The sequence below is a fragment of the Lupinus angustifolius genome, chromosome LG04, assembly GCF_001865875.1.
Source record: "Lupinus angustifolius cultivar Tanjil chromosome LG04, LupAngTanjil_v1.0, whole genome shotgun sequence".
Lineage (NCBI taxonomy): Eukaryota > Viridiplantae > Streptophyta > Magnoliopsida > Fabales > Fabaceae > Lupinus > Lupinus angustifolius.
In genome coordinates this window covers 16,381,933-16,397,844 of record NC_032012.1, presented here as the reverse complement: position 1 = coordinate 16,397,844, position 15,912 = coordinate 16,381,933, and the positions used below count along the sequence as shown (strand labels likewise).

Here is a 15,912-nt window from a genome sequence, read left to right as displayed (position 1 = left end):
CATTAATGTTGACCTATCATTACACAATTATTATCAAAATTATTTTAAGTTTTAACTGAAATATAATCATAGCATTTAAGTCTTTAATCAACTAAAATTATTATCAATTATAAGACAACAAATAAAAAAAACGATCTTAATTATTTTTTCTTTGTTCCAAATCTTAACTCATATATTAATCATCATTTGTAACTTTCTTATAATCAAATTAAGTTAGTGTGCATTTATTCACATTTAAATTGCAATGAATGAAATAAAATTTTGCTAATAAATATTACCTTAATAATCACGTATCATTACACAGTTATTAATAAAATTATTTCAAAATTTAACTGAAAGATAATCATATCAAATTATTATTATTATTACAATAAGAAGACAAATGGAAAGCATAAGATTAAACTATAGGATAAAATACAGTGAATGAATAAGGAAGGGAATGAACAAATGTAAAGTCACATTCCTATTGTTCAATACAAAATGATCCTAATTATTATTTTTTTGTTACAAATTTTAAATGATGCATTAATCCTCACTAATAATTTTTTAGAATCAAATTGTGTTATTATCCATTTATTCACATTTAAATTGCAATGAATGAAATCAAATTTTTGTCATGAATGTTACATTAATGCTCAATATCGTTACACAATTATTATTAAAATTATTTCAAATATTAACTGAAATATAATCATTTTAACTTAAAGATAACAATATCATTCAAGTCTATAATCAATTGAATTATTATCATTAAATTATATAATGAAACACAATTAATTATTATCATTAAATTATATGTAAATAGATTTATGGGGATAGTTAATCAAATTGAGTATTAGACAAATAACATAAAGGTTTTTCTTTAGTGTTTTGAACACTTAGTTAAAGAAAAAATTATATCTATACGATATATAAAGCTAAAACTTGAAATAACTTATCTCATGGTGTAATTTTCACTTCCTGTTTTGTCCTTAACATTATTTATTTTTTACAAAAAAATCATATAATCCTAAACGACCACCACCAACACATTAATTAACCACATATCTCACCTTAAATTAAACTTTATCATAAACACAAAAAAAATATAATATAAAGTACATTGAACATAACAAATACATTCTAATTCTAAAAAATGAAATATATAAAATTTGAATATATAGTATCATGCGATATTCACCGACAAGCACGAAGTGTCTGTACACACTAGTATATATAATTGGTAAATAATTAAATTTCCTAAATATAATATTGGAATCCTTATTATATATACACATGTATATGATTATAGATTGACATTTTTAAATTTAATATTCATATTGGTCTTCATATTTATAATATATTACCAACAACATATTAATTTGTAAGACCTTGTTAAATCTTATGATAATCAAAAGTTTAACGCTTTGATTCATGTGATTAACACTTGTTGGGATGAATAGTTATGGACTTGAAAATAATTAGTTCATTATCTATAGCGTGAGAGAATACCCTTAATAATATAATATAAGAAAATATATTTTTATTGAATTAAAATACTAATAAGTATAATTATTTTTACTTTTAAAAAGATATTATAACGTTATAACTTTACATTCCTAAAGTTTTCTAAAAAAAGTTCCCAAATATTGCTTCTTTCGATAGTAAATGAAATACAAATAAAAGAAAATATAATAAATTTGACATAAAAGTACATTGTAAAAAGATAACCAAAATCTTGAAGATATGAAAAATATATAAAATTTGTATTTATACAATTATACTATTACTGTATTCAAAGAAAAAATGAAGGCAAAACTAGGGTAAGCAGAGATTCTCTTTTCTTCTTTCATCTCTCATAACCCTCTACCTTCTTTGCCGTCAATAAACATCAATGGCGAATTTAGAGAGCGAGAAAGGTTACACACCAGCACAAGAATTTGTGCAAGTTGAGAATGAATCACTTGTTGATTTTAACTTGACCGATTCCACTGAACTTTGGCTCCTTCAGGTTCCTTTCTCCAATGTAAGATTCTTTTCTGAATTTCAATTACTCTATGTTCTCTCATGCTTTTGTAACTCATCTTACTGTATTACATGTTGGCCAGGATTTTTTGACTGACATTGATGGTAAGGAACTTTCTCTCAAGCTTGATAATGATGGCCAATTGACTAGCTTCGAGGGTTCATCTGGTAAACAAAATCAAATTCACATTTTGTCTTTCATAATCAAATTCGTTCTTTGTAAGTGCCTTAATGTTCATGTCACTATGCTGTCAGGGAAAGTTTATGATTTTATCAGCTTTGGTGACCAAGAGCCAGATGAAACAGTCTTTGTTCCCTCCTCTATAGAACCAAAAATTGGTATGAATCTATAGAATCATCAAAGTGTTATGTTTTCAGCTCTACTATAATATGAATGACCTTAATTAAGGTGAAGTAAACATGATGCCAGCTTAAATAGTTCCAATCAATCTTCTGCTGTTTGTTCATTTCATTTGCAGTGTAAGAATTCTTTCACAAGTGTGCTGTGAAATAATATTCTCTATCTCTTAGACGAAAACCTTAAATGTTTATTTGTGGGTAGAAATTCAAGTTATATACAGGTAGGGGGAAATCTGGTTTGCAGAGGTGTAACCTTTTTTTAACAATAGGTGTGTACTTTGCAGTTTGCACTATTTGTTGACTTAGTCCATACCTTTGTACATTGCTGTTACTTACTGAGAACATACAATAGTTAGTGCCTCAGTGCATGTTTTTACTGCATAGTATGACTCTAGTTGATTAGTTGAGAGAGTAAATTATAAAGTTGTGTTGCTTACAGAGGCTTCAGAGTCAATGAGTTTTAGGTTAAGCAGGAGTTCATCAAGCTATATGCACTAATTCTATGCAATTCTGTTAAGATGTGGTTTATCAGTTAACAATGTTCCGGGGTTGAAAATTGTGGATCACATTGTACTGTACCACATGTTGTCCAATTAATGTTCCAAATCCATCTTAAAAATTGATGAGGATATTACACATAAGATTCAAGTAGACAGGTTGAAATGGAGAAATCATGCGTAATTTTTGGAAAGTACCTATCAGACCCTAGAAGTAATGTAAAGAGAGAAAAGAGAGAGGAGCTGAAAACTGTAACTGTTTTCTGTTATTGAATTGTGTACTATCTCATCACATCATTACAAAGAGGAATGTCTTCATATAGTCTTTACAAGTGTGCTACACTGTACTGCACTTTTGAGCAGCTTTTATTAGCTGACAGTATAGTGTACCGCAAGTGTGCTGACACTTCAAACTGTACTAACTCGCACAGTACAGATGTACTGCAAGTATACACATATCAAATGCCGACACTTCTAAGTTCTAACTAAACTAACTGTAGAGAAGCCTAGATTAGCCTAAATCTCTAACATACCCCTGAAGCTGAGGGTGTCTCCTGAACCTTGAGTTGTCTTCCGAACAAGAGAAATTTGTTTGTAGACAGATTTTGTGTGGACATCAGCTGTCTGAAAGTCAGAAGAAATGTGTTGAACCTTTAGAGTCTTTGCTTGAATTCTGTTCCTGACAGAGAAAGGATCAAGGTATATGTTTTGAAGAATAAAAATGAGTGAATGTTTGGTGTTGAAATGGCAACTAGAGCAAAAGGTAAGTTTAGCGGAGAATGTTGATGTGAAGCAGTCTACATTCTAGAATAGATATGATAAAAACTAAAAAAGCATGTAAGTTGGAGTTGCACTTCTTGATGAGAAGATGGTGGAACTCATTTACATGGGTTTGGGCATGTGAGAGGAAGATTAATAAAGGTTCTAATGAGAAAGTGGATCAAATGGTAAAGTTTGATTAAAATGGGTAGAATAGAACTTAAGGAAAACATTAGGAGAAACCTTAGAAAATATCTTGCTCTAAGTGAAGGATTTTTACTGCAATTTTGGTTTCAATTGAGCTGGTTGTTATTGTTTTGTTGAAGAGAGTAGAGATAGACCCTTTATTTATTTATTATAGAAAGAGGGCAACAACTGTAAGGTTGTTGCTTAGTGACCATGAGCTTAAATTAAAAAAAATGAACAACCATTGATTTGTTATGGTTAAATTAATCCATAGGTCCCTGAACGATTTGGGGTGTTCAAATAGGCCCTGAACTAAAAAAATGTAATTGGGTCCCTAAAATAAAATCAAAATTTGTAATTGGGTCCCTGTGACAAACTTTGGTTTTGAAGTCTATTAAACATAATGGAATATTCCATTATGCCATTCTATGTAGCCTTATGCTGCATCCTTTCAAACATTAATTGGTTCTGTCATCAATCAAAGTGGCTTCCATGCTTGGAGATGTGGGAAAGTAATAAAGAATACAATAAAGATCACAAACATGTGATTCATTCCATCAACATTGTAGAAGAGCTTTAGTTAGAAGCCATTTTTGTATACATTGCGATCTCGAAGACTGATATGGATTTCTTCATTAGTGGTTTGGTTCCATGCTAACCTCAGCTCATGACCGGGGAAAGCTTCTGCCCCAAACCCGTCATGATTCTCCCCTGAAGACATGTCATGAATGACATTTGAGGCTCATACTGAGCACTAAAGTTATAACAAGCCTCATTAGAGTGGCCATACCTAGTTACCTTAAGTAACCTATAAATATCAGCACTCCACATATATATGTTAAAGATTTCACTTTAGTGATGCATAAAACTGAAAGGAGAGAAGGTGAACTTGAGAGAAAACTCTGGATTTCTATTATTGATTTTGTTAAACCGATACAATGAAGGTATATTTATAGCTTAGTTGGTATAGAGACTCCATTTGTAAGCCTTGACACTATTTATGTCTAACTTGTAACTAACTCTATGTTGCTTTAGTCATACTCTCTAATATTTATATACCACACAAACAGATAAGAAAAGATACGAAGGGAGAGAAAGTAAACTTGAGAGAAAACTTTGGATTTCTGTTAATGATTTTTGTTAAACCATTACAATGAAGAGGAAGTTATATTTATAGCTTAGCTGGTACAGAGACTCCAGCTGTAATCCTTGACACTATTTCTGACTAACTTTTAACTAACTCTAACTAGCCTTAGTCCTATTCTCTTATAATGGCAGAAAGAAAATCAAAGAATGTGCTAACAGACAAAAAAAATCTGAAACTGAATTTGTATAATTGATCAATCTGAGTTTGTGCTCAGTTCACAAGTACATTTATACAATACTGGTAAACTGTCATGACAGCTGTCAGTAAACGCCTGATAACAAACTTGTAGAGGTTATACTAACTAGTATATGGTAGGGTGCAATGAATGCATGTGTGTGCACAAAGAACCTGATGCTTTAATAGATTTCTTCTTCTTTCTAATTAAAAGTATGTGAAATATATTTGAGAATGCTGGTATGATTAGTTTTATGTTGTGTCATCTGATGTATTTTTCTTCAAGAATACCTGTGATCTGAGGCTTGATATTGTTGTTCAGTTTATGCTTTCGATGTTGTTTTTCTTGTATGATAAATATTTGGATTACAAATTCAATCTGCATCGAACTGGGAGCTCTCTATTTTAAGCAATGATTAATTTACTAATGAAATTGAAAACTATATTTTGGTTGCATATGCTTTGATTACGTTTCCTCTCATGTGTCTCTGATTCTTATGAATGTTGTCATGGTGATTTTCTTATTGGTTGTAAATTTTATATATTTTGAGTTCACGCACAAAAAAGAAATAATTTATCTAACTCTACAGCTGGAAAGATTTCACGGCGAATTTCCGTTGTTCATTACCCCGATCCCAAGGAACGCGAAAAAACCAATTCACCCAACTCAAGACTTAAACAAAGGAATTCTGCTGGAGTCTCAGTGACAAATTCTCAGTATTTCCCTATGCAAAGTGGTCATCCACAAACTTCACAATCCGGTCGTGCAGCTTCATCAAAAGGAAGCAATCGAAAAAGCTCGTTATCTGAATTTAGTACTGCTAAAAGAAGATTGTCCAAGTCCCTAATCTCTGAGGACCCTTCTAATGGAACAAATGTGCATGATCTCAGCCATGGTCATAGTAGTGGCATTTCTGCTATGTCTTCAGAACATTCTCATGGAGGAAAATCAAAGAGAAGAAAACACTAGGAATAGTGTTTCATCCATTACTAGCTACTAGCCATATTTGCAGCAGTACAATATTCAAATGCTATATTCTCATGGCCCTTTAAGATGTACTAAATTAGTAGTATTTTGCTTTTATGTTGAAAAGGATAATACATTTATATGTTGCATTTTCTTTCTCTCTGCCATTCATTTTTATTTTATTTTATAAAATTTATGTTGGGCAGGATTTTCAATTTTTTCTGATAAGGACCCTTTTGCTCATTTTTCTTGCTCTTATGTTTTGGTGCTCAGCATTGACATTGTTGCATTTCCTGTGGCTATTTTTTTTGCATCAGATTTCTTATTTTCTTGTTATAATCCCACTGAAGTTTGTGACTGAAGAAAAAAGTTCAATGCAATGATGAGGATGAATGATATATTTTCTTTTTCACTTATTTCTGATTGTTACTTATTGGGGACTTGTATTTAAGATATTTTTTATCACCTTTTTAATGGACGTTGAATGATTTTATAGTTTGTCCAATGATGTGGATCCTGATTTTATTAATTTATAAAGTATGATAGTATAATATTATGATCAGTGTATTCAAGAAAATATTGAACAAAATCGTGTGTATGTAAAAAACTAAAATAGAGTGAGAGCTTTTTGCGTAAGGATAAAAATTGTAGGATGAAAATTACTTAAGTAAATAAAGAATTAAATGGGAAGTTAGAAATGTGGTAAGAAGTTTTAGAAGCACATGAATTTTAACTGGAACATGATAACAAGCTTGGCTTAACTTAGTTCGACAAGAATCGAGTAGAGTTTGATGCCAACTATTTTTCAACTCAAGATTTATTAAATTAAAGTTCACAAACTTTTAAACGAGATAACGAACTCAAATTTATGTTGATCATTAACTCAAACTAATATCATTCTTATACAATCATATAAATTATAATCAGGGTTGACTCGAATGACTGTGCAACAAGTGTGCGGTATAAAGCCTATAATTAATGGTGACCCAATTTTTTTACTTATACAACTAATTTTATCTCTCTATATGATAAGTATGTTATTATTTGTATTCTCTTTAAAATTTGTAGCATTGTCAATTATTATTACTCTTAACATGAATATTTTTAATACTTTGTTGATTGTATTGATTATTATTTTATATTATTATCATATAGTTTATGTATAACTGAAATAAGGATATGTCTTAGGTGAAAAAATATAAAATCATTTAACCCTCATTAAGATGATGACTCGTAAAAATACATTGGACGAAGTCCTCAATAGTAACAATAATCGAATTTGAAAAGAAAATGTATCATATGTTCTCACGATTTAATATATCTTATTGTAAAAATATTACATAATTAAATTATTTAATATACAATAAATACTCATTTTTATTTTGTTATCGTAATATGTTTTAGTCTTCAATTTTAGTTGAGCTTTGATATTTAAGTTTCATATAATTAAATTAGGAGTTCCAAATTTTTTCTCCCACCTACAAAATGTTAGAATCAACACTACTTATAATCAAAATTGCTTATAAAAAATAGGTCAATGAATTTTGCACAAAATGAAAAAGGGGAGGAACAAAAAATGTGCTTTATAATTTTATTGCTGAAGTAGGAAAGACACGTATAATGTTATATTGGATAATGTTATATAGATAACATCATTATGATTTTAGATAAAAAGTTAAATGGAAAGATTATTTTTGTAGATTCATACAAGTTGAAATATGAAAAGCACAAAAAAAAATATTATGCAATTAAAAAACTTGAGGAACCAAAAAAATATTTTAATCTAAAAAAAAGGAAAATATTATGCAATTAAAAAACTTGAGGAACCAAAAAAATATTTTAATCTTAAAAAACTTTTAGAGTATCCACAGTTACAAACAACATATTTATTTTTTATTTGGGTCTCATGCATTATTTTATAATTTATTATAACTCTCCATGAAATAAGAACAACATCTATTTTTTTCTCACAATGACAAACATTATTCATATTCTTATTTGGCTCCCACGGCATCTACATTTTTTCCACAAAATTTACATCTCTCTTCCCTTTCCCTTGGTTAAGAAGAACAAAGAATTTTCTTATTTAAAAATAAAAGTAAGAAAATAAGAATGACATAGTAGAGAACAAAATAAAAATATTTTTATTTCACTGAAAATAACCATCGGTTGATCTTATGTTTTGTTTTCCCCCCTCTGAAAACGAAGGAGAAGGCAACGTTGATGACAACCGTTCATTTTAGGGGATGAGGAGGCTTGAGAGGGTCCACTATAAAGTAAACATTTGTCCAATAAAAAGAGAATAAAATATCTTATTATATCATAAGGCAACTTATCTTCTATAATTAGTAAAACTATGACTTGTATAATATTATATTCAATTTTACAAATATTTTTATAAAAATAATTAAATAAAATACATATCATGATTTTAGTATTTAAATGAGATAACTTATCACTTTATACTATAAATTACTTTATTCTCAAATAAAATAATAAAGTAAGAGTGATTTCACTCTATTATTTATCATCCATAATATTATATGTTAAGTTATCAGGTGTTTACATTTAAATAATAATAATATATATGAATATTAAATGTTCTATTGACTATGTAATTTTTTGTATAAAGTGTATAGATATAAATCAAAGAGATAATACATGAGAAAAATATGTATCAATGTAAGAATGTGTCATCTACTATCATTCATTATTCATTGGACTCCTCTATTAAAGAATGTAACTAATATTAATACTAATATAAATGAACAATGAAACAATGCATATAATATAATAACATCCCATAAATATTTTATTCTTAATTAATATCTTTGCGTTTTTAGTGTAAAGATTTAAGTAGAACCAATATATTATTTACCATTTATTTATATATTTTTTAAAGAGATAATAATGATGAAAAATGAAGAGTGGATGATATAGTAGTGATAAATGACAATGTATAAAAATGATTTTATAACAACTAACTCCTTTGAGATTCATTCCACAGCTTTCAACCAATCACCAAAGGTTCTAATCTTCAACCCTTATCATCTTCCCCTTCTTCATCACAATTCACAATTCACACTTCAATTTTCATTCTTTATTTCCCTTTTCTCCATTTTCATATTTCATTTTTAATCTTAATATTTTCTCTTATCTCATCTATTTCTAGTCTCATGGCTTCAAATCCTCAAAAGGACTCTCCTGCTGGTATGTTTATAATCTCTATTCTCCAATTATATTTCTAGATCAGCTTATTTTAATAATATTAATTGATTTGAAAGATGGAACCTTATAATTTGTTTATTCAACTCACAGCAATTTATTCAGATTTCAATTTTGTTCAACCAATACAATGTTTGTTTTATAAGCCTTAGGGTTCTTATCAATATTTTAAATAGGGTATGTGGTTTCGGAAGCTCTTAAAACCTTGATTTTTCAGACAATTGGGGGGAAATGTGGTCATTCAGCCACAACTGTGGTTTCTGCGACTTCAAAACCTTAACATATGATGTCGCTGAAGTTTGAATAGAATTTAAATATCATTGATTTCAGTAAAATACAATCTTTTTGGAGACAAATTAAATGCAGATTTTAAAAAACAATACCGAAATCAGCTTTTGCTTTATGAATACGAAATAACTTTTTTTTACATGTTAAAAAATATTTTTTCTTTTTTAAAGTCCATGCTTGTACCAATAAGGCGTTGGTCTAATGGTATAAGACACCGCTAAATACAAGCGACACTTGGTTGGATGGACAGTCACACACCCTGAAAGGGATTGTTTCCTTACCTATAAGCTGAGGGGATACCTTTGGTAGTGCCAAAAAAATGCCCATGCTTGTAATATGCAAAAAAACATCCAGCATTCTTTAACATGTGCCCTTGATGAATACTTGAAGAAAAATTGTGCTTGATGCCATAAATTAAAGTGACGATTTTCTACAAATATAGTATTGGTGCTCATTACTTCGGGGTCTCTGTCTACTGTTTCTTGTAGAACTAGCACAACAAGCCATGATTTGAAAGTCCTGTTTGGTTCTGCTTATTAGTGTTTTCTTTATTTGATTGATTCCTAGTTTGTTTTCTAATTTTCTCCATATCAATCATAATGTTTCATACATGTAATCTTAGCATATCGGCTTTACGTTCTTGAATCTTAAAAGTGCCTTAACTTCAAACTTGTTTATGTTTTCCTAGATGACAAAGTTGGCACTGGTGAGAATAAAAATGCCAAGGCTGAAACATCCTCTGCAACTGCTACTAGTTTCCCACCCAATCCTTTTGATTTCTCAGCAATGTCTGGTCTGCTCAATGTATATCATCTCATCTCCTTTTATTATATTTGAATTTTATGTATTGTGTACTATTTATGCTGTATTTATTGATAATTAGGTGAAGTTAAGGATGGGGAATATCTTAGCATGCTCTTTGTGAGCATATGAAGTCTCGCAGTCGAAGAGAATATTGTTTTTTTACACGTGTGAATTTTTCCATGTCTTGGTGGTGCATTGAATTTGGAGTGTATAGTTGGACACTGATATCAGTATTTCCGAGGATCTAAACTTCTTAATTGTTTTAGAGATCTTCTCTTTGACAGTAACCATTTAATACAATTGTATCTGTCTTATCCTTTGGAGCTTTCCAGTATCACTCAATAAAATTGTATCAGTCAATAATATTTTAGTATCTTCTGCATTTAAGATTCAGTTATATAGGAAAGTTTGTCAGATGTTTGACTTGATTAGGAATTTATAATAAATAATTGGGCTTTGTTGATATAGCCCTTTCAAGTTTCTAACGCCTTGAATGTGAAATGCATAGGACCCAAGTATCAAGGAATTGGCTGAACAGATTGCAAAAGATCCTTCATTCAACCAGATGGCTGAACAGCTTCAGAAAACTTTTCAAGGTGCAACACCAGAAAGTATCCCTAACTTTGATAATCAGCAATATTTGCAAACCATGCAACAGGTTATGCAGAATCCCAATTTTATGACCATGGCTGAGCGCCTTGGTAATGCATTGGTGCAGGTATTTATACATTTCCTCCTTCTACTTCTTGTTAATGAGATTTCAACTGTTTGATGAAATGTATGTGCTCTCTATCCCAGGATCCATCTATGTCTGCCATGCTTGAAAGTTTTACTAATCCATCAAATAAAGAGCAGATTGAAGAGAGAATGGCACGCATCAAGGAAGACCCATCACTGAAACATATTTTAGAAGAGATAGAGACTGGTGGTCCTTCTGCTATGATGAGGTTTTAGCAGCTTTAACATTCTTTTGAATTATCTTTTACAGTTTTGACATTTCCAAATTCCCTTCATAATGTGTGTTGTATTAAATATGTAAATGGCTGCTTAAATGATTTTTTCATTACAGATACTGGAATGATGAGGAGGTTTTGGGGAAGTTAGGACAAGCCATGGGCCTCGCAAATGCTGGTGATGCAGCTGCTTCTGTTGAAAATTCTGTGCCAGATGAAACTGATGATGTAGGAAATGAAGATGAATCAATTGTTCATCACACTGCTAGTACTGGTGATATAGAGGTATGGCATATCACTTTTTTGTGCACATATGCATGCTTTTAAACCTTTCTCCCTTTTCAAGAATTTAGGTTATGGTTGAAGTTATTGACGTGAAACAGAGGAAGTGGAAAATTATTATCTTTTCACAGGGAACTTGTCTGGGTAGAAGGTACAGATCTGGAACATGTGAATGAAGTTTAGTCATAGTGGATTTGATGAAATAAAACCAGGCTTAGTGTATTGGTTTGTCTAACAATTGAAATCGGAACTCTTGGAGTCTGACTTAATTGTCTAAATAATCCAACAACAAAGGTTATGCCAAGTGGAGTTACAGCCAAGTAAACAATTTTTCCAACTAGCCTTTCTGTGTTTTGCTGGGTTGCCATTTATCAAACAATTCAACTTCATCTTTCAGAAACTTCCCATTGGGATCCTTTGGAGTCTACTGGTGTAGCTTAAGCTTCTAGAGTACGGTAAAATCCTTAATTTGATCAGGCCACTTTTTTACCCCAACATTATCTGATATAACCAGGTCCTTGATAGAATTAGGAAATGTTGCTAATGTTAAATTTTCGGAGGGCCATTGGGTAGGAGAATACTCATTTAGAGATGCTTCCTTGTATCTCTGTTGTCCTTCTTCCTTATAACTCTCCTGTCTGTTCAAGGTTCAAATCTTTCTCGGGATTTCCATTTCTTTGTTAATTTATATGATAGTGAATTCTCTGAACTGGAGTCTATTTTGGGCCTTGTTAATTTTGTTCATTTGTTTTCTATAATTAACTGACCCCAACTAAGCGAGATTAAGGTTTGGTTGTTGTATTTGTTTTCTATAATTCGGAAAAAAGCATTTAGCTCTTTCTTGTCATGTGTTTTTGGTACTTGTTTAAAATCTGAGGTGTTCTCATTATGACAGTAACCATAAGAAGTAGAGAAAGACATCACAAACTCAGAAAATTCTTATGTTTTTTTATTGAACATAAATTCTTGGATGATTTCATTTATGATTGAAGGCTACATTATAAAGGTGGTTGCAATCATATGAAACTAATGCCTCATAACTCAGCCATTGATGCTGAATGGTAACCTACAACTTATGACACCACTTATTACATAGTTTTAATGATGTTAACCTCCTAAAAATGACAATCCAAGTGATCAGCTGATAAACTCACCTGGTCTTCAGGTTATGGGATCTTATACTGTTATTACGTAGGTTAAACAAATAGAATATGAATACACTCTCGGATATACCCATGCAAACTGGAAGAAACATGGTCATGCCATGCCTTGGTCCACAATCGTGTTTCATGGCCTGGATTCACGTCATGGCTGTGGTGTGGTCCACATCCATGGTTGGCCAAGTCCCTCCTCCTTCAACGCAATGCACCATCCTCAGTGGTTGCTTGCAACTCTTCCCTTGGGCTGATTTTCATTAGGGCTTCTAGAACCTGTCGAAGGGCTTCCTTTTCCCTCTTGGTCCTTGCCCTGGTTTGTGGTCCCTGTAGGCCTCGGAGCTCTTGTTCCAGCTTGTCCTTTTCCATGCCCATATCAGCATAATTATGTTCACTTAATTGATTTACAGATAAATAGAGTAGCTTTCCTCAAACAATGTTTTCTCTCTGTAATTTTATTTTCCCATTTTCACTGAGATCCCTCATTCTTTAAACTCCTGCTTTTCTTCTCTTCCCAGATCCCCTTAATCAATTTATTCTGTATTAAAAAAGAAATTAAGTTCTTCAGATATAAGATTTTGGAGTGGAAGAATTTAATTACAAGCATTGGAAATCATTCATCAAATCTGGATGCTTAAAACCTTTTGGTTAGTGACACAAGTGAAGAATCACTTTTAGAACTATAGTGGTATTTGATGCCCTGTACAAGGGGTTGTATACTTAATTTTTTTTAATAATATTTTTCAAGGAATAGAAAATTAAAATAGAGTGGACATTTATTCATTTCTCAAGTGTTGGTTTGATTGTTAACCTTGATGCATGTAGTTATGCTTTTGTTAAATTCAGCCATTGTCACATTGTTTCTGGATAATGGATATGATCTTCGAAAATATTTGAGAGCTATGATTCCACATCTTTCAATTAGGGTTTGAAAAGTGCACTAGCTGCTGGTGCTGACAAGGATGAAGAAGATTCAGAGGGAAGAACTGCTTTGCACTTTTCCTGTGGATATGGAGAGGTATATTAATATTCTGAATAAAGTCTTTCTCATCTGTTATTGAAAATCACTGTTTATTGGAAGAAAAAAGTTTTTAATTAGACATGTGTAACATGCGTGTCTATGTTCGACATACAACATATACCAAAATGGTTTGTCACGCTTCATGCTCTACCATCTCTGCCCTTAAAAAATGATGTCTCCCCGGAAGTTTAAAATTATTATTGTGGCAATGGGTGGGGATTGTGGAGGTATCAATGGCATCTGTGGTGGTGGCAATGGTAGTGTGTAATAACATTGGTAGCAGCGTGGAGGTAGAGGCAGCAATGCCACTTTTCGTGCAATCGTGGTGGTGGCAGTGGAGCGTGCTATACTGCTATATTATGTATATCTCTCCGGCACCAAGACCTTTCTAGGATGAGCAAGAAGAAAAAGGAAAAAGCTCATCATCAATTAGAATTTTAGGATTCTATGTAGGCTATTTTTATACATTGCTGAACAAGTTTTTGATATCATTCCAGGTGAAGTGTGCACAAGTTCTCATTGAGGCTGGGGCAAAAGTGGATGCTTTGGATAATAACAAGAACACAGCTCTTCATTATGCTGCTGGTTATGGCAGGAAGGAATGTGTGGCCCTTCTACTTGAAAATGGTGCTGCAGTGTAAGTAGCCATTTCAGATTATACTTTGAAATTATTGTTATCCTATTCATCATGCAAATGCTTCCTAACCCATGATTGTTTGTTTGTGCTTTCTGTCGGGAAGTACGTCCCACATTGTCTGCCCCGCTCTTCTAGCCATGGTTTATACCTGTTGGGCTACTCTTACTCGTGTCATTGCTAATTGATTTTAAGATGAAACCTTAAGTGTACCTAATTGAATTTAAACTATTTGTTTCACTTTTTGTTCGATTTCAGTACTCTGCAGAATTTGGATGGGAAAACTCCTATTGATGTTGCTAAGCTTAACAATCAACATGAAGTTCTAAAGTTGCTTGAGAAAGATGCTTTCCTGTAGTTTTACCAAATCATGATGGCATGGTGCCAACAAGAAAAGGGGGAAACTGAGGGGGAAAGAGGTTTAATGGTGTGTTGAACTAATATTCTTATTTTTTCTGTGTTGGATGTTGTCACCACCAAAATTGTTATGTATGTAACTTATATTAATATTATGTGGATTGTTACACTGCATGGTTTTCTGGATTAAGTTCCATAATTATTTCATTGCGTGCCCCACTTTTAGAGTCAGCACAACATTTTTAGTCCAATTTTTTTGGTCTATTCTGGAATGGAAAAAAAGAAAAAAAAGTCTAACTTGGTCCCAAGATTGGTGTATGAGGCTTCCACCTAAGGAGTTTAGAGAGAGTAGACTCAACCTCACAAACAGAGAGATTATTTCAGATACTTAAATCTGACTTCTTAGTCATAATCTTATTGTTATTTACCCCTCATAGATTTTGATATAGTAGAGTGATTAGACTTTATTTGCATAAATGCTACTTAACTTGCAAGTTTTGACTTTTGTTTCTATTACTTTGGAACGCCACTAAGAATATGAAGAAGGTGTTAGTCTAGTGTCATAAAGTTTCGTTAGATTTCAGAAAGATCAAAATATTAAAAGTTTGATTTTTAGAAAGAAATTAATTTTTTACTTATAAAGTGAGAGATACTATTAATAGTATCAAAAAAAGACTGCAACACTCCCCAACATGCAAGATCCATGCATATATTGTGATATGCTTTGATGTTACGAATCATTTGTTATGTGATTCTCTTACTTACCTTCAATGATGAATTTCAATTGTTATTTTCGTGTGAATAACATGTTATGAGTTTACTTGACATTGAAGATTAGTTGCAAATATTATTAAAGTGACAAACTCGTGATAATAAAGTAAAAGATTTGTGAATTAGAACTGAAAGTTGAATCAGAGCTTAACTCGGTTCAGCTTAATAAAGATTGGTTCAGCTTGAAATTCGACTTGATTTAATATAAGTTTTTTTTAGCTCGAGTTCGGCTTGGTTAAAGTTTGTGACCTATTCTCAGTTCGAATTGGTTCATTTGGACAACTCAAATAATTAACTCATTTTTAAATAATACTACAAAAGGTTTTATA

The 15,912-nt window shown here is 31.5% G+C and overlaps 2 protein-coding genes across 2 annotated transcripts; both read left to right on the top strand.

The window, feature by feature from the left end:
• LOC109346023 (mediator-associated protein 2) lies at positions 1,787-6,252 on the top strand. The gene is made up of 4 exons (XM_019585365.1): positions 1,787-2,005; positions 2,088-2,172; positions 2,260-2,343; positions 5,718-6,252. The coding sequence occupies exons 1-4, from the start codon at positions 1,874-1,876 to the stop codon at positions 6,095-6,097; spliced, it is 681 nt and encodes a 226-aa protein (XP_019440910.1). The 5' UTR covers positions 1,787-1,873; the 3' UTR covers positions 6,098-6,252.
• On the top strand, positions 9,042-15,019 carry LOC109346022 (ankyrin repeat domain-containing protein 2A-like). The gene is made up of 9 exons (XM_019585364.1): positions 9,042-9,121; positions 9,267-9,304; positions 10,296-10,411; positions 10,920-11,129; positions 11,210-11,358; positions 11,481-11,649; positions 13,726-13,818; positions 14,319-14,458; positions 14,714-15,019. Exons 2-9 carry the CDS (start codon positions 9,271-9,273, stop codon positions 14,811-14,813), a joined length of 1,011 nt encoding a protein of 336 aa, XP_019440909.1. The 5' UTR covers positions 9,042-9,121; positions 9,267-9,270; the 3' UTR covers positions 14,814-15,019.

What these genes read in the sequence shown, in the direction of transcription:
- LOC109346022 (XM_019585364.1), top strand. Translation starts at nt 9,271, where the DNA reads ATGGCTTCAAATCCTCAAAAGGACTCTCCTGCTG. An exon ending in TTGGTAATGCATTGGTGCAG is followed by an intron (nt 11,130 to 11,209) that starts GTATTTATACAT and finishes TCTCTATCCCAG; the next exon opens with GATCCATCTATGTCTGCCAT. An exon ending in CTAGTACTGGTGATATAGAG is followed by an intron (nt 11,650 to 13,725) that starts GTATGGCATATC and finishes TCTTTCAATTAG; the next exon opens with GGTTTGAAAAGTGCACTAGC.
- LOC109346023 (XM_019585365.1), top strand. Translation starts at nt 1,874, where the DNA reads ATGGCGAATTTAGAGAGCGAGAAAGGTTACACACCAGCACAAGAATTT. An exon ending in TTCAGGTTCCTTTCTCCAAT is followed by an intron (nt 2,006 to 2,087) that starts GTAAGATTCTTT and finishes CATGTTGGCCAG; the next exon opens with GATTTTTTGACTGACATTGA. An exon ending in CTCTATAGAACCAAAAATTG is followed by an intron (nt 2,344 to 5,717) that starts GTATGAATCTAT and finishes CTAACTCTACAG; the next exon opens with CTGGAAAGATTTCACGGCGA.